This window comes from Odocoileus virginianus, chromosome 1 (genome assembly GCF_023699985.2).
Source record: "Odocoileus virginianus isolate 20LAN1187 ecotype Illinois chromosome 1, Ovbor_1.2, whole genome shotgun sequence".
Taxonomy (NCBI): Eukaryota; Metazoa; Chordata; class Mammalia; order Artiodactyla; family Cervidae; genus Odocoileus; species Odocoileus virginianus.
This window is the reverse complement of record NC_069674.1, coordinates 12,748,219-12,768,444: the sequence shown is the minus strand read 5'-3', so window position 1 is coordinate 12,768,444 and position 20,226 is coordinate 12,748,219. Positions and strand designations below refer to the sequence as shown.

Below are 20,226 nucleotides of genomic sequence, written 5' to 3'. Positions count from 1 at the left end.
GGTTGCAAAGAGTCAGACATGACTGAGCGACTTCACTTTCACTTTTCACTTTTATGCATTGGAGAAGGAAATGGCAGCCCACTCCAGTGTTCTTGCCTGGAGAATCCCAGGGATGGGGTTGCACAGAGTCGGACACGACTGAAGTGACTTAGCAGTAACAGCAGTATGTACTGAACTGTGTTCCTCCAAAATTCACATGTTGTAGTCCTAACCCCCAGTCCCTCAGAATGTAATAAGATCTTTAAATAAGTAATTTAATTGAGGCCATTAGGGTGGCCCTTAAGCCAATCTGACCTTGTCCTTATCAGAAGAGATTAGGATATATAAGGAGAGCCACTGGGGAGATACCCACAGAGGAAAGGCCATGTGAAGTCCATGAAAAGATGACCGTCAGCAACCCAAGGAGAGAGACCCCTGGAGAAAACAACCCTGTAGACACTGTTAACAAAAATAATAAATGATCTGAAATAGGAATATAAACAACTTTTATTTAAGCCAAACTGGAGACTAGAACCCAAAAGGCAGCCTCTAAGACAACTCTGAGGAGGTGCTTCAGAGCAGCAGGGTTTTCAGCCCAGTTTTATATCTTGGCAGAACAGAGAACATTAGGCAAATCAGGAGGACATTCCCTCCAGCTTTGAAAAAGCAGATCAGCCGGAACTCAGTGAGTCAGTGTGGCGCCGGCCCCTGGGAAGGGAGTCTTGTCCTCGAAGGAGCTCCAGCACTCGTGTCCCAGGAAGGGAGGCACTTTATCTTTTAACACAGACAGCTTTTACTTCCGGTCAGCGTGCCCTTTTCTTTACTAAGTAAAGCAGATCTACAAGGTATGTTTGGTAGGCCACAAATAGGCTGTTTTAGTTGGTATAAAATTCAAGTTAACTCATGTATAAGCCAGAATGACTTCTCCATGAATCAATATATGAAAGTTTCTTCTATCAACACCTTCCTTGATCATGGACTTCTCAGCTCCCAAAACTGTGAGAAGACGGATTTCTGCCATTATTTTGTTATGGCAGCCCTAGCAAACTAATCCACTGAGTCAATAAACAGGATTCAGAAGAAAGAAAAATCTCCCAAGCCATGTGGATTGCCCTGGAGAAGAACTCTACAGAAAGCATTTGAGTTCAGGCAACGTAAGGCCATTAGAAATGAGCCAAGTCATTCTAACAGGGAGGTGGGGGGTGGGGGGGGCTCTTACCTTTCTATCTGAGCAGAATGGTGGCCCAAAACATGAGCCGGCCCCCTCTGCCCCCCACCTTCACCCCGCAGGCTGGGAAAGGAAACAGATATGACGTTTCTCATCCTCTAAAGCCAGGCTTCCTATGAAGGCCCCACGACAAGGGGGCAAAATGAAATAGCATATTTTATGATATTTCTGCAAAAAAAAAAAAAAAAGCCTCTATGATGGAGGCACCACAACCTGGGTGAGCACAACCTGCCTTTGACGTGGCCCAGAGAGGCCCAAGGCCATAGCAAGGTGGGGCTGGGGTGGGGGTGGGGGGGCAGGTGCCAGATTAAATTCAAGCTTCTTTCTCTGCCAAGGAAGCCAGCATCAGGAGGGATCCGGATGTAGTTTGTTCCCCGGCATGACCCCTGAGCCGCCATGTGCAGTGATTCCCATACTTCACAGCACTTTCCCTGTCCTCCGGTGGCATTGAGGTCAGCTCTGCCAGTTTTAGGTCTGTGTTCTCAGGCAGGATGGAACCTTTCTGATGCCTGGTCTCAACCTCTGTAACAGGAAATAATGTTGTTCTGCACACCTCACGATGAAAACATGCAAAGGGGAGCTTGAAATTCAACACAAAGGAAAATCAGCATGCCACTGCTGCTTGTGTATGTGAAAGCTCTTTAAAAGCTGCTGGGCGCTATACACAAACAGCGGTACGGCCACCTAGAGAAGAGCACATCAGGGGTTAGAGGGTGTGCGGCTCTGCGGAGTGGGTGTCCTGTCGTGGAGAAGCTGGCTTCCAGCTATGCCAGGCACCAGACCAGAAGTCACCCTGTGGGTCCCTCTCCACCCCATTTCTCCCAGTTCACTCTATTTCCATTTACTCTGTCCTTCCAGACTACTTCCTGTCTTGCCACCAGACTTCTGAGCTTTTTGACTTTGTTCACCACCTTCAGAACATTCGCTCATTTCTACCTTTCCGAGAGTACCTATGTAGACTCTGCCCACTCCTATCTATCAGGAACACTGAGCTCAGAGGAGATGAGCAGGAGAAGCCTCTTCATGTGAAGGCTTGTCGACCTGGCTCACAAGGTTAGGTTCCAGCACAGACACTAGTTACATCTCTATACCCCATGGCCAAGTGGTGCCTCAGTAAATTACAAGATTGTGTCTTGATGGGCATGGCAGGTTGCAAATTGAGATCATTTCCAGGAAGATTCACTCTTCACTGAGCCCAGGAAAAGAGTCTCACTGCATAAAAAAAAAAAGAAAGAAAGAAAATTTCAGAATCCCCCCACCTTCAATGTTGTTTTTAATCACTCAATTTCATGGACAGAGGAGCCTGGTGGGTTATAGTCTATGAGACTGCAGAGTCGGATCGACTGAGCGCATGCGCACACATTCTCAACCTTTATCGTGCCCCAATTTCTCTACCTACTGCTGATTCTCTGGTAAGGACCGAAATTTACCATTGTTCAAACCTTTTTTCTAAAATCTGATCCGGAACATATAATTCTGGCTCAGGCTGTCAGCTCCTAGCAGGTGGGGGCAATTTTCATCACCGTTAGTGCAGGCTCCCAGGGTGAACAGAAGGCTGCTTAAAGAGAACCCAAGGCTGCTTGAGCGATGAGAAAGACAAGCGTCTTGATAGTGAGGAAGAGGAGAAATACGATACTGGTCTCTTGTTATTCCAGTGCATCAGGTAAACACCTACTTAATCCTTGGCCTCTCCTCCCTCCAAATGCCTCCCCTGACCCCGTCCCTCAGGCCCTGGTAGGAAGGAGAGCCAGCTTGAAGGCCCAGACTCACAAGAAACTCTGCCTCTCCCATCTCATCACTTCTTGGTATTGGGGTCTTGGTTCCCTAAGGCTTGGGCTTTGACCTTCTGACCCCATAGTTTAGACTTAACCGGGGTCTTTTTGTTTACAGGTATGACATAGTCAAGATTTCTTTCCTCTCATGGGACTTCAGGATACCAAGCAGCCAAGTTTGCTACTAATATCAGCCCTTCCTTCAAGTAAGTTGAGTAAATCTCCATGAGGTCAGAGGATCCCCAGGGTCCCAGGTCATTCTGCCTTCTCTTCCTCCTCATATCCATCATCCTCTCGGTTTAAGAAGGCTCAGCTGTGGGAAGAGGGGTCTTGGCTTCCCCTGTATTCCTCACCCCAGAATATCCTCCTAAGAGTCAGCTAGTCTTCCTCTGCATCCTTGGAAAATAAGTTTCCTTATCACCCGGAAGTCATGAATCCATGGAGTGGCCAAACATAGCAGAACTGATGCAAGAGTCCAAGGGAAGCTGCAGGTGTGTTTGTACTGGGAGGGGTGGGACCCCTCCACCCCCTCCCTCTCCTCGGGAGGTATAAAGGCTCGCCACCAGCCACTCCAGCACACTTCTCCACCATGCATCCCCTGCTGATCCTTGCCTTTGTGGGAGCTGCTGGTGAGTCCCATGCATCGCTTAAGGTCCACTAGCCCCTCTCCTGGCAGAGATACACACTTCACCACTCCTCCGGCCTCTCCTGCTCTACCTGTGTGTGTTCTCCCCTCCCTGGCCAGCACCCCTCCTTCCCACTCTGGGGCTCTTAACCTTCACTTCTCTCACCTTCTGCCGGGTTCCACTCCTATCCCTCTCGTCCATCCATTTTGGGGCTTTGTTGGGAGAGGCGAGAAATGCAAACCAGGTGGAGATGGTCTGTGAAATGAGCCAGGCCTTAAGGCTTGGCCGTGACAACCATGGGTAACTCCACTCTAGCTGTTCCTGGCCTTGGATGTTCCTGGGGAGACGGAAGGTGACTTACAGTGGAGCCCTGTTTATTGGCCTGGGGGTGTGACCCATGCACTGACTTTTTAAGCTTCCTGAGTAGTTTTAAGATTCCCGGGTGTATAGCCACAGCTGCGAATCACTGTTCTATTGGCCAATAACCGTAACCACCTTTATCCTGCGCAAAGGGTGCCTGGGCTCCCTGCTCAGGTGTGAGCTATGGGAGGAGCTGGTACAGCAAAGCCAGGGCTTTGCAGCCACATCTCCCTGGTGAGGCCAACGCATCATGGCAAACCGGGGCTGAAACTGCAGCGGGGAGTAGACTGGTGATGAATAAAAGGATAGAAGCAGCCAGTGGGTGGGAGAAAGGCATTCAGACCCTCCGGTGCTGAGTGGGTTTACTGTCCTTGCCCTGGTGCTTCCGGTGGAGGTCTGGGCTGGAGCCCCTGCAGGCTGCCTAGCTCTGCGCCCTGCAGACACACAGCGACTCGGGAGAACCACCCGCTGGGAGACCAGCCAGGGTGGCCTTCCTGCCCTCCCTGTGCTCGGTCAGGAATCCTGATTAGCAGAGTCCAGCCACGGGGCTCGGGGCTCCACCCTCCTGCTGCATCAGCCTCTCCTCCCCTGTTTCCACTCAAGTGGCTTTCCCCTCGGACGACGATGACAAGATCGTCGGGGGCTACACCTGCGCGGAGAATTCTGTGCCTTACCAGGTGTCCCTGAACGCTGGCTACCACTTCTGCGGCGGCTCCCTCATCAGTGACCAGTGGGTGGTGTCCGCGGCTCACTGCTACCAGTAGTAAGTGCTGGGCCCCTGGCGACTAAGCCCACTGCCCAGGGCCCTCTGGGAGAGCTGGGGTCCGTCCAGAGCTCAGAACGATGATGGGGAAGAGAAGATGTGGGCAACAGCAGCTGACTCAGCAGGAGCTGTGGGTGAAGAGGGGCATTTGCCAGGCTTCTCTGTCCATGGGATTCTCCAAGCAAGAATACTGGAGTGGGTTGCCATGCCCTACTCCAGGGGATCTTCCCGACCCAGGGATCGAACCCGGGTCTTATGCTTTGGCTTGCACTGGTTCTTTACCACTGGTGCCACCTGGAAAGTCCCATAAAGAGTAGGCACAAACTATTTTGAAGGTGGGAATAGCCAGTTGGAAAAGCTGGCATAGACCTCACACAAATAACCCTTGCCAATTGGCTACATGTTAAAACCTTGTCAGATACATTTAAAAAAAATATATGATCCCTAGTTCCCATTTAGCTCAGAATTTTTAGGACGAGTCTGAATATTGGTGAGTTTTCAACGCTCTCTGCCTCTGGCAATTTTCTGCACTCCTGGGCAGAGCTGAGAATCACTGCCAAAAGCAAGGGTTCTCCAACCTGAATGCACGTAATAATCACCTGGAGGGCCTGTTACAACACAGGTTGCTGGGTCCCACCCCAAGTGTTTCAGATGCAGTAGGTCTGGGCAGAAGAGAGAATCTGAGTTGCTAATGCGTTCCCAGGTGACTGATGGTACAGGTCCTGTGACTGTTTTTTGAGAAGTGCTGTATTAGATCACAGATGATGCTAGTGGTAAAGAACACACCTGCCAGGGCAGGAGACGTAAGAGACACAGGTTTGATCCCTGGGTAGGGAAGATCTCCTGGAGGAAGGCATGGCAACCCACTCAAGTATTCTTGCCTGGAGGATCCCATGGACAGAGAAGCCTGGCAGGCTACAGTCCATAAAGTCACAGAGTCGGACGCGAATGAAAGACTTAGGATGGACAGACAAATCAGATCACACAGGATGGTGGCCCTGACCAGATCAAGAAGGGAGGGAGTAAAAGTGACTGTGACTGCATGTAGTTTTCAAGGTTGCGGAGGTTGAAGGATGTCTGGGGAACTTGAAATGGTGCGTTTGCGTCCAGAGCACTGGGCACTGAATGCATGAGGGGTGTAGAAAAGGCGTCTGGAAAAGCAGATGGTCCCTAGCCAGACCCCTTCAACGCATCACTTCTACACCACCCCGAAGCACGGAGGTTGTTGGTCTCATACCTGCACTGGCCTACCACCCCTCTACAGCCCTTGACATTCCTACACCCCCACCTGTGAGCAGGGAAAACCCCTGTGGGATGTGGGCCTGTGGACAAAAAGGTCTTTACGGTGCTTGCCCTCAACAGCCGCATCCAGGTGAGGCTGGGAGAACACAACATCGACGTCGTGGAAGGTGGTGAGCAGTTCATCGACGCGTCCAAGATCATCCGCCACCCCAAGTACAGCAGCTGGACTCTGGACAATGACATCCTGCTGATCAAACTCTCCACGCCTGCGGTCATCAATGCCCGGGTGTCCACCTTGGCTCTGCCCAGCGCCTGTGCACCTGCAGGCACCGAGTGCCTCATCTCTGGCTGGGGCAACACCCTGAGCAGCGGCGGTGAGTGGGATCCTCACGTCTTCACCCTCTGACCTACCCACACTGCCCAGAACCGAGCATCGCCTGAGCTCGGCTCCAGTCTTTGCTTCCAGCCTACAAATTCCCATCAAGTACCTACTACACATGCAGGACTCTGTGCTGGGTACCAGAGAGGGGCAAGTGTCCCAGACTTGAGCCCGAGAATCAAAAGACAGGACAGATGTGGCCCCAGCTCTAAGCAGCTTTAGAGAGGGGTCCACAGTGAGCCTGCTGGGAATTGAAATTCAATTTTCGTAAGGGGCCTCTCCTGGCTGCCCTCAGGGCTCAGCTGTGGGTTACCATCCCCCTTCCCATCCTAACCCACATTTTCCTTTTCTTGATCTCTTCCTGTTCCTCAAAGTCAACTACCCGGAACTGCTGCAATGCCTGGAGGCCCCGCTGCTGAGTCACGCCGACTGTGAAGCCTCGTACCCTGGACAGATCACCAACAACATGGTCTGCGCTGGCTTCCTGGAGGGAGGCAAGGATTCCTGCCAGGTAAGATGCCTGCCCAGACGTGGCAGCCTCCTTGGGGGCAGGATGTAGAACACCCAGGGCCGTGGGCTGATGGCCCCCAGCCTGTGGCCTCTCTTCACAGTGAGAAGGGCCTGGGGCCCAGAGCCAATAGGAGCAGGGTCTTGTGAGGTTCAGACTGTGTGGCTCCCATTCCATTGTCTGCTCTGTTTATAAAGCTTATCTCATCACTTCCTCCCCAGGGTGACTCTGGTGGCCCTGTGGCCTGCAATGGACAGCTCCAGGGCATTGTGTCCTGGGGCTACGGCTGTGCCCAGAAGGGCAAGCCTGGGGTCTACACCAAGGTCTGCAACTACGTGGACTGGATTCAGGAGACCATTGCCGCTAACAGCTAAAGCCCCGCCCCTCAGCCATCATTATGCTAATAAAGTGACTGTGCTCCACCTGCCCAGCTGTGTACCTGCTTCCTCAACCCCCACCCCTACTCTGGGAAACGTCCTCCCACCCGGGGTCAGACAGGGCAATACCCCTTACAGATGAGTGGAGCACCCCACTTCCCCAGTGTGTTCCAGGGCACACTGGTGTAACAGCAAAGTGAAAGTTGCTCAGTCGTGTCCAACTCTTTTGGGATCCCGTGGGCTGTAACCCACCAGGTTTCTCTGTCCTTGGGATTTTCCAGGTGAGATTACTGGAGTGGGTAGCCATTTCCTTCTCTGGGGGATGTTCCCAGCCCAGGGATTGAAGCCAGGTCTCCTGCATTGCAGGCAGATTCTTTACCATCTGAGCCCCCAGGGAAGCTCACATGTAAAGAGAAGGAAGGCAGAAAATATCATCAGGGAGAGGGGTTCCTGGAGAAACTTCGTTCCAGAAGGCTGCATTGGCCTTGGTTTGTCTCTGGTCATGAGTGCGGGGCTGATGTGTACACATGCATGCTCACATGTGCACATGTGTGGGGCATGGTCTGTAAGATCCCACACCTCCTCTCACTGGTCTCCACGCCTAGGGAAGCACCTGCCAATCACCTTGGCCTTTGCTGAGTCCCCTCCGTGTCCCCAGCATATGCTCCCTCCTGGAAGCAGGTGGCCCTGCTGGCCCCTGTTTTCCCAGGACCAGCTCATGTGCCTGAGAGATGAGAGATCCCTGGGTCTCTCTCCCTCCCACTCCTGAGAAATCTGCCTTCTGTTCTTCCCACGTGATGATACGAACACCCTCCTGAGTCCTTGGTAGGCACTTTCACATTTAGTTCCCTCTACCTCTGCAGTGTTTATTATTCCGGAGACAGACAAGGAAACAGAGGTTCAGACAAGGTTGTCAGTTCACCCACGTCCCTCGTCCAGCAAATGACAGATCTGGAGTTGGGCTCTGTTTGCCCGGCCCCCAAGCCCCACCCCTGCTTCCTCTCTCCCACCTCATGGGCCCTCCAGCTGCGGTCCATCAGTCCTGCTCCTCAACATCTCTCCAGCTTGTCCCCTGCCTTGCAGCACTTCCTGAGGGGCACTTATCTCCTTGCAGTCTTCTAAGCCTGTGCTCAGAGGGGTCCTATGTGTTGTTTGCTTTCTGGTTAATACCTTTCCTGATACCCCACAGCTTTTGAAGTACAAGCCAAGCTCCTCATCCCAGAGATGCACGGTTCTTCCGGCCCTGGCTCTGCCTGTGTTTCCAGCCTGGGTTTCCTCACCCCTCCCTTCCCCTGCGGTGCCCCAGGGCTCAGAAGTGCTGGGGGTTCTTTCAACAAGCCATGCACCTCTGACCTTCAGCTCTAGACACTACTGGTCCATTTGGCACGATGCCCTGTCCACCCACCTGTTCACCTTCTTCAAAAAAGTCCTTGACTCTTCCTGCTCCCCATTCTCTTCCCCACACTCCTGCACTGGCTCCATGACCCTCTGGTCTGAGTAAGAAGTCCTCATTCTCTTCCATGCTTACTTCTATCACAGTTCTGCTCATGCTGCTTAGTATATATAGATGTGCCTACTGTGGCCTTCAACTATGAGCTTCTTATAGAAGATGGTTTGTCTTACTCATCCTGGTATGTCTACGGATTAAACAACAGCTGAGATATAATCGGCAGCCAGGGATTGAATGAATGAAGTATGAGCTAGAAGAAAAGGTCTTCCAGAAGAACAGTTCTCAAAGTGTGGTCCCTGGACCAGCAGGACCAGAATTGCCTGGGAATTTAGGAGAAACACAAATTCTTAGGCTCCACCCCAGACCTACTGAGTAGAAATTCTTAGATGGAGCCCAGCAGCTTGCTTTTAACAAGACTTCCAAGACATCCTGATGGATGTCAGAGCTTGATAACCAATGTGGTAGAGAGAGCCCTAGACCAGTACTGTCTGTGAAAACAGCAGTCACCAACACCTTTACTAACTATATGCAGGCATATGACAAACCTTCTTGCATGTGTGCATGCTAACTCACTTCGTCGTGTCCAACTCTTTGAGATCCCATGGATTATAGCCTGCCAGGCTCCTCTGTCCATGGGATTCTCCAGGCAAGACTACTGGAGTGGGTTGCCATGCCCTCCTCCAGGGGATCTTCCCGACCCAGGGATCAAACCCATGCCTCTTAACGTTTCCTGCATTGGCAGGCAGGTTCTTTACCATTATTGTCACCTGGGAAGTCCAATAAACCTTTAGGTGTATTATTTATGTCTCACAAGAGCTCCATAAGGTAGGTCTTATTTTATCATCATCATTCCCATTTTAAGTTAAGGAGTGTTGCTCAGTCATGTCTGACTCTTTGTGACCTCAAGAACGGTAGCCCGCCAGGCTCCTCTGTCCCTGGAATTCTCCAGGCAGGAATACTGGAGTGGGTAGCCATTCTCTTCTCAAAGGGATCTTCCCAACCCAGGGAACCCAAGTCTCCTTCATTGCAGGCAGTTAAGGAGAGTGGAGTATTTTAAAAATCCAGTAACTTGCCCAAGGTTCTAAACAGAGGGTGTGGGAGGGAGCCCTCAGTCTGGCTCCTGGAGGTGAGACTGCCCGAGGAGTAGGGCCTCAGAGCTCCGGAGCAGCACCTGTGAGAGTCCCAGATCGGATCGTAAATGAGGAGGCCGGAGTGCTGGTTCCAGCCCTTTCTCCTTGTCTCCTGCCACTTTGGGGGACCCTTTAGCCTCTTCAGACGTCAGTTACATCTGGGAAATTAGGAGACGAAGTTTGGGTTAAAAAAAATAAATTCACATGCTTAAAAGGTTTAAAAAGTTACACATAGATGTTATTTGCGGGCCTCCTCCCTACCTCCCAACACCCACCTTGAAAAAGGCACACAGGTAACCAGCAAGCTTTCCCTTGGGTTCCCTGAGCGCTATGACATTCTTCTTGCCCCCTCAAGTGGCCACGCTGAGTGCAGCTGGTTAAGTCGAACAAAAAAATGAGGAAAGGCTGCTCCCTGCTGTCGAAGCTGAAGAAAGGCTTCACGTGGTACCTGCCTGACCTGTCTGAACTTCCACCAAACAAAAAGCTTCGTGGGCACTTGAGCTGCTAACAGTGTGACAAAGTTAAGACAGTCCCCATGAGAACAAAAGGTGGTTGTGGAACCTAGACGGGCGGTATTCTTTGTAAGCTTAAGTTGTCGTGAGAGTCCCCAGGTCAAAAGGAAACTCTAACTTAGGGAGTAAATTATTGAAGGATAAATACCCAGGGCAACTTTGTGCCTAATTGTTTATTTAAATACAAGTTAATAAACCTAGAGACTTGGAACTCTGAACATTCTGGGGATTACTCAGAAATATGTGTTTTTCACCAGGCTCCTAGGTGACTGGAGACTCATTCAGCAAATTCAGTACCATGAAACAGCTTCTTATATAAACTGTTCTTTGAAAAAAATGACTTTGTAAATGAAAACAGTCTTTTTTTTTACAGCGATAGATTTCAAAATATCACCTAAAGTAGTATTTTGTTGTTTTTCTTTTAAAATTTTATTGTTTTACTTTAGCATAAAATAGATAATATCTCTATTATCCATTTAAAATAAAATTGCTATCTATGGCTCAAAAATCAACACTATAAAGTTGACATTGAGAAATGTCAATTTTACTTACACTCTGTTTCTGTCTCCTCCATTTATTCTTAACAGGTAATCGCTTTTGCCCATCTCTTTTGTAAACTTCCAGTATTTCTTCATGTAGCATCAAACACACAGAAGTATGATTCTTATTTTCCTCCTTTGTTAGACAAAGGTTGCCTATAGAAACCTTATTCTACAGCTTATTTTTAATCCAGTTAACAGTATATATTAGAAAGCTTTCCATAGCAGTATAAAGCATTTTCATTCATTTTAAGTATTTGATAGTATTCTGGTTTGTGAATGTGTCAAAATTTATTTACCCAGTCCTTTACTGATGTGTACTGGAGTTTTTCCCAACCATTTGCTATTCCAAATAATGCAAATATTTTACACACTTGTTTTCATTTGTATGCGAAAGTAATTACAGGATAAACTCCCAAAGGTGGAATTTCTGGGTGAAAAAGTAAGAACATTTGTGTTATTTATGGTGGTGGTGGTATTAGTCACTAAGTCATGCCATAATATTTATAGATAGTTACAAATTGCTCCCATTAAGAGTTGTATTATTTAGCATGTCAGAGCATGCTAAGTTACTTCAGTCGTATCCAGCTTCTTGCAACCCTATAAACTACAGACCCACCAGGCTCCTTTGCCCTTGGGATTCTCCAGGTAAGAATACTGAGTGGGTTGGCATGCCCTCCTCCAGGGGATCTTCCCAACCCAGGGTTCCAACCCGTGTCTCTTTTGTTTCCTGAATGGGCAGGAGGGTTCTTTTATCACTAGCGCCACCTGGGAAGCCCATTGATAGAATGGTCTTCCACTATTCACGTCATCAAATTGGTGAAAACTGACATTTCAATGCCATTTTAGTTTGTATTTATCATTTCAAGACTTTTTTTTCCCCTACGGTTAAGCACCATTTGGATCTTTTCTTCTGAATCTTCTCATTTTTAATGCACTGCTGGATTTTTTTCTAATTGATTTCTAGAAGTTCATCAACATGACATCAGCCCTTATGATAAGAATTGCTAATGCTTTCCCCATATTGTCATTTATCTTTGATTCTATATATGTTCCCCCTGCCAGTGTGTTATCATTACGTGGTCAAATTTGTCTTTTTTTCTTCTAGACATTGAGTCATAGTCTGAAAGGCCACAAAAGGAAGCGCCATCTAGTGAAATGAGATCATGACTACTCAACTGAAGTTTCAATTTCAAGGTCATCTTGTGCAGGGAAAATCAAATATCTGGCAAAAGTTTAAATGTTTCTGCCCTTTAGGGAAAAGAGGGAGAAGACCTTGACTATGATCTCGTGGCCAGGCGATTGTATTTAAACGTTCCTGAGGCTGTATTCACCCAGTTCTCCGCATCTGTTTCCCCAAAAGCCCTTTACTGAACCCTGATGTCTGAAGTCCACGATGAGAAGGAGGCAGGTTATGACACACGTGGCTCTCCCCTCACCTCACACTGGTTAGAAATACAGCTCTGCCACCACCCCCGTCGCCCCCTCAAGGTCATCGCAGGGCACTGAGCTGAGCTACCGCTGATTCACGTTGCTATTCAGCAGAAACTAACATGACACTGTCAAGCAATTATCCTCCAGTTTAAAAAAAATGTTTTTAAAGAGAATGCAAAAAAAGAAAAGAAATACAGCTCTCAGCTATGATTTTACCCCTGGAAAAACTCTACCTCTGTGTATCTGGTGGTGGCCTGTTCTCTGGACCACCTGGAGGTTCGGAGTTAGGCCGAAGGGGCAGTGCCTGGGTCCTGCGGTTCCCCATTCTCAGATAAAAGGTGTGACCTCTGGGTGCCTGGCGTCAGGGGCAGGCCGGGGATGAAAGGGGCTGCTCCTATGACGACAGCCTGCAGAGGGGCGGATACCAGGGAAGGGAAAGCCCTGACACAAAGGCACACAGCTCGGAGGATCCGAGAAGGTCCTGAAGACAGGGCGCGAGGTGAGGAGGGAGCCCCCTGGCCTCGTCCGTCCCCGCCCCCTACCCCGCACCACGCACCCGGGGTGCTGATGTCACCTCCTCGCCCTCCAATGCCCTCAGAGGGCCAGCGCTCTGGTGGTTCCTCCCAGACTCGCTCTCCGAGGGGCGGGCCCATGGGAGGGGCCGTTTTTGTATAAAGCTGTAACGTTGTGGGGACAGGGGGGCCACGGTGATTCAACCCTATGGGAATCCTTTACAAAAACCTTTCTGCCTGTCACAGTGCCCATCAACTTTCACTCTCCTCCTGGATCACTGGCCCAAGGGTGGCTTGGGTCGGAAGGCCTCCACCTCCCCCCAAAACCATGGAGCAAGACAGGTCTGGATCAGAGCTGAAGCTTCCAGGCAGAAAGGCCAGATGTAAGAAGATGCCTCTGTGGCCTCATGGATGAAGGACTCAGGGAGACCCTTTATCCCACCCCTCACTACCTGCTCCCTGCTCAGGGCAAGGTCAATGGGCAGGTTCACGGGAGGTGACCTGCTCTATGAAACAAGAAGTCAGCACTATTGCCAGCACCCACCCATGGATGCTCATGGGTGTCTGGGACCCTACCCGCCTCCCCAGGCCGCATCCCTGTGATGGACCCTCAGGAAGAATCAAAACAGGGGCTCAGGGCCTTGTGGATGGACTCTGCCCATGTTCCGTGGCCCCAAGAGTCGAGACTCAAAAATATTCTTTCGTGCAATATCCATAAAGCACAGGAAAGGACTCCTAGTCCCAGGTCCACCAGACACCATCCCAGATCCTGTCCGCTCTGCCCGCCTCAAATTGCTTTCCTCCTTGCTCCGCTTCACTGTGTGAACACTGAGGTTTTCTTTGGAAAAGGCACCAGGCTCACGGTTGTAGGTAAGATACAGTCCAGGTCTTTCCTGGCCCCTCGGCCAGGAGGGCGGGTCCCAGGTGTGCGTTGTAGGGTGGCTGTGTTCTGATGTGTTATGACTATAACTTCGGCCCAGGGACCAAGCTGACGGTTGTAGGTAAGGCCGGGGTCTCCAGGTGGGTACCGTGAGGGAGCACCTCCTCCCAGGAAACGTGGGAAGAAAGGGATGACCCAGCTCCCGGGGTCCTGGCACCCTGGAAAGCTCTGGAAGGCTATGCGGGGTGTTTGAAGGGGGCTGGTGTCTTTGGGAGGGAAGAGATCCTTGAACTCCCCAGCCTCTCCCTGGATCCTGGCTGTGCTCAGCAGAGGAGGAGAGGTTTTAAAGTGAATCCTAGAGGCTTGGCTTTGGAGATTTCTACTTTTTGGGGGTGGAGGGAAGAAGACTCTCTGTTGTAGGTAAGCCAGCCAGGACTGGAGGGCTGGGAACCTGCAGGGAGGGGCAGAGTCCAGATGGAGCCTCTGTCTTGGGTGCCTAGGTTAAAGCATATGTTTATCAGAAAGATCTGAATTCCTATCTTGGTGAGTTCTTGTCTTGATGAGGCGGGCAGCCTCCATCTCCAGTAATTTCATGGGCGGGCTTGGCTAAGCCTGGTTTCCCTACCAGGAGGCAAGTAACCTCAATTAGAAAGGGGTCACCTTGTCCTTCTCCTGTCTCCTTGGGGGATGCCCATCGAAGCCATGGTAGATGGGAGAACCTCTGGCCTTGGAGTTGTCAGTCCTGCCATTTTTCTCCCTCAACGCAGAAAGGAGATGGACACAGGAGAGGCGGGTGGGGAGTCACACACTGAACAGATGTCAACCCCCTCCACCTCCGGGAGTTACAGTTCTGCTGAGGAAAGAAACAGGAGAGCTGCAGGTGGAGCGGGGAAGGAAGGGCTGGAAGGTGCAGGCGAGTTTCCCTACCAGGCTTTAGGGTTGTGTGACTAGTGAAAAACTCTATTTCGGCAACGGGACGAAGCTTTCCGTCTTGGGTGAGTACAGGTCTTCCCTGGGGACGGTGTGCTGTGAGGCTGGAGTTCTAGAAGGTCCCCCTAGAGAAGGCCGGGACTGAGGACACGGCGGAGGCTGAGGGTAGGGGTGAGCGGAGAAGGCGCTGGAACCCCAGAAGTGCTGGGGGGAAGGTCGTCTCTGGAAGGAAGGGCCCCATGTTAGCAGCCACTCTAGGGTTTGCCACACTCGTGTTGTGCTGTGGAGCAACCAGGCGCAGCGCTTTGGACATGGGACCTGGCTCGCCGTCCTGGGTAAGACGCAGGACCCGGGACGAAGAGTCACCGTCTCTGGGACCGGAGTGTCTGTCTCTCCTCTCTGCCCTGATGGAAGGGGGTCGACTAAACACTGATCCCCGTGGGGCTTCCGGGGAGCTGGGGCTGCCATCTCTTTATTTTTTAATATGCATTTTATTTACTCGTGGCTGTGCTGGGTCTTTGTTGCTATGCGGGCTTTTCCCTAGTTGCGGACAGCAGGGCCTACTCTCTAGCTGTGGTGCGCGGGCTTCTCATTGCGGTGGCGTATCTCCTCGTGGAGCCCCAGCTCTAGGCATTTGGGCTCAGCAGCTGTGGTGCACAGGTTTAGTTGCCCCGCAACATAGGGGATCTTCCCCGACCAGGGATCAAACATATGTCAGGCAGACTCTTAGCCCCTGGATCACCAGGGAAGCCCCCTGTCCTTGCTTTAGAGGCAGCCTGGTTGATGCCTGTTTCTCCTCTGAGTCTTCCAACCACAAGCTGCCTCCTCACTCTTCTAAGTTCACCCCTCCTTCTTACTTGCGTGGATCGGCTCCTCCTAAGTTTCTTTCTCTTTCCCCCGTTGAGTGTGCCTAGGCCTTTCTTCTAGTGGCATCCCTTTGGTCCAGCGCCATGAACCCAGGCAGGAAAAAAAAAATGGCCATTCCTGCTCTCGAGGAGCTAAGACTTTTGCCCTGCCTGAGGTTTCCGGGGGTTTTGCCACAGTCACCTACAGCTGTGGGCCTATAATTCGCCCCTCCACTTTGGGATCGGCACCAGGCTCACTGTGACAGGTATCGGGCGGGAAATGGGGTGCAAGGGCGTGGGGGGCCAGACCCACCTTTCCCTCCCGAGGGAGCACCTCCAGCTTGTGGCCCTGCGTCTGATGCGGCTCCCTGGCCCAGGGCTCCGAGGAGCTGTGCTTTGACTCCAGCCTTGTCTCACTTTTTCTCTCGTTCTCCCGGGTCGCCTCTCGTCACTCCTGTTTTGGCAGGTGTGCTGTTTTGCTTTCCCTTTCTTATCTGATCGTCTCCATTCCCACCCCCATTCTAACTCTGATCCTGCACTGTCAACCCCCTTTTGGCGAAGAGCTCTGTCTTCTGTGTTAAAACCTACCCCCAGCACCTCCCTCCAGCTCACCCTGTCCTTGCTTTCCTCATCCTTTGTCTATCCTTGTCTGTCCTTCATCCTTTCTCTGTCCCCACCAGTCTCCAAGAGCTACGTGTGTCGGCCTGAGGTGGTTTAAGAGACCGGGAGGCAGTGGGGGAACAGCTTGGGGAGACTGAGTTGGTCTGAGGGGGGCTCCTAAGCCCGAGGGCAGAGGTCCAGGTCACAGCATCACTTGAGCTTGCAAGAGTGTCCCTGGGGAGCACTGCGCTTGGTGGGGGGTCAGAGAAGGTAAGTCTGAACAAGCTGTTACAACTGGAAACTTACACCCTAAAACAAGAGGCAAGGTAGAAGGAGGAGAAATAGGTTGGAGGCCCCGTTGTGTCAAACCTGAGGATCTGCGCTGAGATAATGGAGTCAGTGGCTCCTGAGTAAACACTAACACACCATCACCAGCCTCAGGAAGATGCGGGCAGGAGGCAGGAGCAGGGCAAAGGTGAGCTAGGTCTGGGCTGGAGCTGTAGACACGGCTGGAGGAATGGGCCACTGAGCTCCTACAGACCAGTCAGCTGGGGCAGGCTTTGCCCTGCAGATGGGAGCACGTGCCAGGGAGTGAGATGGAAATTGGAGAGTACAGATCATCGGGATTCAAAATGCATGAGTTTGGGCGGGGGTGGGGGGGGGCGTGAGAAGGGGCTCTCGGGCAATGTGCAAAGTGACCTAAACTGCCTCGGGCCCTCTGAGATGTAAATATAAAACAGAGATGACAACGGTGGTCTCTTAGAGTTCTGAAATTGTAAGGGACTAAATCCTTATGGCAGGAGGAGAAGGGGATGACAGAGGATGAGATGGTTGGATGGCATCACTGACTGACTCAATGGACATCAGTCTGAGCAAACTCTGGGAGAGAGCGAAGGACAGGGAAGCCTGGCATGCTGCAGTCTGTGGGGTCACAAAGAGTCAGACATGATTGAACAACAAATCATGTGCAAATCCTTTGTAGAGGACTCAGAGGATGCAGCCATCCCTTTCATTTCTGTTTATCCTCACTGTGTCACAGACTTGTCTTTTTCCAAACCGGGGCTCAATTTTCTCAATAGAATCATTCCCTGAACTTGGATAAAGTGGAGACATCTGGGTTTGCCACATTTCTGCTCCACAAACTCGCTCCCAGAACAGAGCTAAACAGAGGTTTCAGTGCATTTTGGCAACACGGAGGGTGCTTGAAAGGTAGATGTGTTTTTTGGTTTTACTTTACCCCTCCACGTCCTCACACGAGGGCCTGCCTTCCAACAATTTCAGAAATTCTCTCCCATCTGTCAGGCATGTGAAAGGGCCTGGAACCCTCTGATAAACTGGCCTTCAGACTTTGGGGTTTGTTCATTTCAATGCTTTTGCTGCTTTGAATATGATGCGTGACTGAAACTAGGATTCCAAAGTTGGTAGGGAGGTTTGGAAATAAGAAATAAGATAGGGTTCAACCTCAGAACAGTTTCTTTTGTGGGGTTCCAGCCATCCTGGGCAAGCTCCCACACACCCCAGCGCCCGTGTAGGAGTCAGTTTAAAACATCAGATAGGATAATAGCCAAAGGCACATAGGCTTCACAAAGCAGCTTACATGTAAAATCAAAACAAAAGGTGGGGTCAGTATAATATAGAGAAAAGCATGTCAGCTGTAATGGGAAAAGTATCTTTTCTAGGGAAGAAAATATATGCATGCTAAGTCACTTCAGTCGTGTCTGACTCTATGTAACCCTATGGACTGTAGCCTGCCAGGCTCCTCTGTCCATGAGACTCTCCACACAAGAATACTGGAGTCTGTCGCCATTTCCTACTGCAGGGGATCTTCCTCACTCAGGGATCGATTCACGTCTCTTATGTCTCCTGCCTTGGCAGGCAGGTGCTTTACCACTGAGCCACCTAGGAAATCCCAGGGAAGAATGGCTAATTCTAATTAATATGTGTTATCGCTCAAACATGTAAACACATATACCCTGCAAAAACAGAAAAATAATTATTAGACGCAGTCAATCTGGTCTCCAGGTCATGTTGTTTGGAGGAATCTTCTGCCTCAAAATCCAGGCTTATTCAGCTCTCATATAATTACTTCCAGGTCTGAAAATTAGATAGTCAGGCACCAAAGAGGGATTCGAACTAGGAAGACAACAGATATATACTCACTTCATGGATCATCCTACATGACTGCAAGAATAAGACATTTCAAACAAAGCTAAGAAACTCAGGATATGATGCCACCTTAGCGAGAGGCAGGAGGCAGTCAGTAGTGTGTATCTATGGGGTAACCAAGAAAGAAGAGGCAAAGCTGAGGGTGACTAATAGCAGAAGATTGGGATGGTGACCCCTAAACAAACAGGACCTCCTGGTACATAATTTTATGATGATGCTGTGGCCACTTTCCTTGCTCCCTTCAATTCACACACACACAGCCCCTACACCCAGCCAGCTCTCAGGCCGGTCCTGGCCCCCACCCCTGTCCTTCCAGACGATCTGAGCCGGGTGCACCCGCCCAAGGTGGCTGTGTTCGAACCCTCAGAAGCAGAGATCTCCCGGACCCAGAAGGCCACGCTCGTGTGCCTGGCCACGGGCTTCTACCCTGACCATGTGGAGCTGACCTGGTGGGTGAACAGGAAGCAGGTCACCACTGGGGTCAGCACGGACCCTGAGCCCTACAAGGAGGACCCCACGCAGGAGGACTCCAGATACTGTCTGAGCAGCCGGCTGAGAGTGACCGCCGCCTTCTGGCACAACCCCCGCAACCACTTCCGCTGCCAAGTCCAGTTCCACGGGCTCACGGACGAGGACACGTGGGAGCAGGAGGACAGGGCCAAGCCCATCACCCAGAACATCAGCGCCGATGCCTGGGGCAGAGCAGGTGAGCCGGCCGGGAAGGAGTCAGAGCCGACAGAGGAGAGATCCAGGGAGAGGAGTGGGAAGGCTGGACACAGAGTGAGGGGTCGGGGAGCCCACGAAGAGGGTAGACAGGGCACCTCCTCGGGCTAACTCCTCCCCCAGGTCCAGATCCTCCTCCCAGCTCAGCGGTGCTGGTGGGTCCCCTCCCTGCCCGCCTGCACAGCTCAGGGTCTCAGGGGTGGGTCCCCATCCCCTTCAGTGCTGCCTCCTCCCATGACTCTGAGGATGCTGTGGCCACATTGGTACAGGCAGTGCTAGGACTCTGATCAGAGGCTGCTCTGAGCCTGGGGCTCAGTGCTGACTAAAACACTGACTTAGTTTTGAATCGGGTTTAGAAGATGCAGTCTCTCATCCGTTTTCCTCCCCCTTTTTTCTTGCAGACTGTGGTGTCACCTCTGGTGAGTAGCCCTCTGCTTCTTTGTCTCCATCTCCATGGTCATTTCTCTGCAACCAGAGACAGAGAAGCCATGGACACTGGTTGAGGTGGGCGTTGGTAAAGGGGGTGGAGGCCAGAGATACCTGCTCACAGGTACCTACCTGCTCTCCCTTCCTGCCAACAGCGTCTTATCAGCAAGGCGTCCTGTCTGCCACCCTCCTCTATGAGATCCTGCTGGGGAAGGCCACCCTGTACGCTGTGCTGGTCAGCGCCCTGGTGCTGATGGCCATGGTGAGGAGGGGGCCAGGATGGGGCAGGCAGGTTGGAGGTGACACTTGAAATGCGGCAACACAGACCTAGGAAGGTAGAGGCCCCACCAGGACCAGAGGTGGGCAGAGAGGAGGAAGGGGTTCACCCACATGCCTCGGAAGACACCTTGCACCTGTGTGATCACAATGGGAGAGCCGTGCTGGGGAGGAGAAACTGGGGTCACCAGAAAACCCAATGGATGGATGTTGGGAGGAGACCTGCTGTTTGTCTTGTCAGTGGGACACCCTACCTCCTCTCGGTCCCCAGCACTCCTGGCTCCTTGTAACCCTCACACCTTCTCTTCCTCAGGTCAAGAGAAAAGATTCCTGAAGCCAGCTTAGAAGTGGAGCCAGGAGCTTCCAGCCTGTTGCTGCCCTGATGTGAATTCTGCTTTTCCTGCTCCTACCCAGCACTTCTGAAGAACTGCCCTCATCTCTGGACTCAGCCCAGCATCCACTCCCATGTGTGGGTGCCCCAAACTAGGGCGGACCAGGATCTCCCTGACCCAGGGGAGACCCTAGGGGGGCTGAACTTGCTGAACCAATAAAAATGGCCTGTTGTGTTA

The 20,226-nt window shown here is 51.4% G+C and overlaps 1 protein-coding gene, 1 long non-coding RNA gene and 1 gene segment (V, D, J or C); 2 read left to right on the top strand and 1 right to left on the bottom strand.

The window, feature by feature from the left end:
• Window positions 1–468: 468 nt before the first annotated feature.
• On the bottom strand, window positions 469–12,867 carry LOC139033903 (uncharacterized). Its single transcript, XR_011486393.1, has 2 exons — window positions 9,856–12,867; window positions 469–2,419 (listed from the first exon to the last, which is right to left on the bottom strand). It is a non-coding gene; the product is annotated as an uncharacterized lncRNA (long non-coding RNA).
• On the top strand, window positions 3,569–7,282 carry LOC110135772 (anionic trypsin). The gene is made up of 5 exons (XM_070451925.1): window positions 3,569–3,608; window positions 4,569–4,728; window positions 6,091–6,344; window positions 6,724–6,860; window positions 7,079–7,282. The coding sequence occupies exons 1-5, from the start codon at window positions 3,569–3,571 to the stop codon at window positions 7,229–7,231; spliced, it is 744 nt and encodes a 247-aa protein (XP_070308026.1). The 3' UTR covers window positions 7,232–7,282.
• Window positions 12,868–13,703: 836 nt separating the features above from the next.
• LOC139033778 (T cell receptor beta constant 1-like) lies at window positions 13,704–20,226 on the top strand. The segment is given in 5 exon segments: window positions 13,704–13,812; window positions 18,549–18,938; window positions 19,357–19,374; window positions 19,537–19,643; window positions 19,971–20,226. Coding segments are annotated over 5 exon segments (585 nt in total).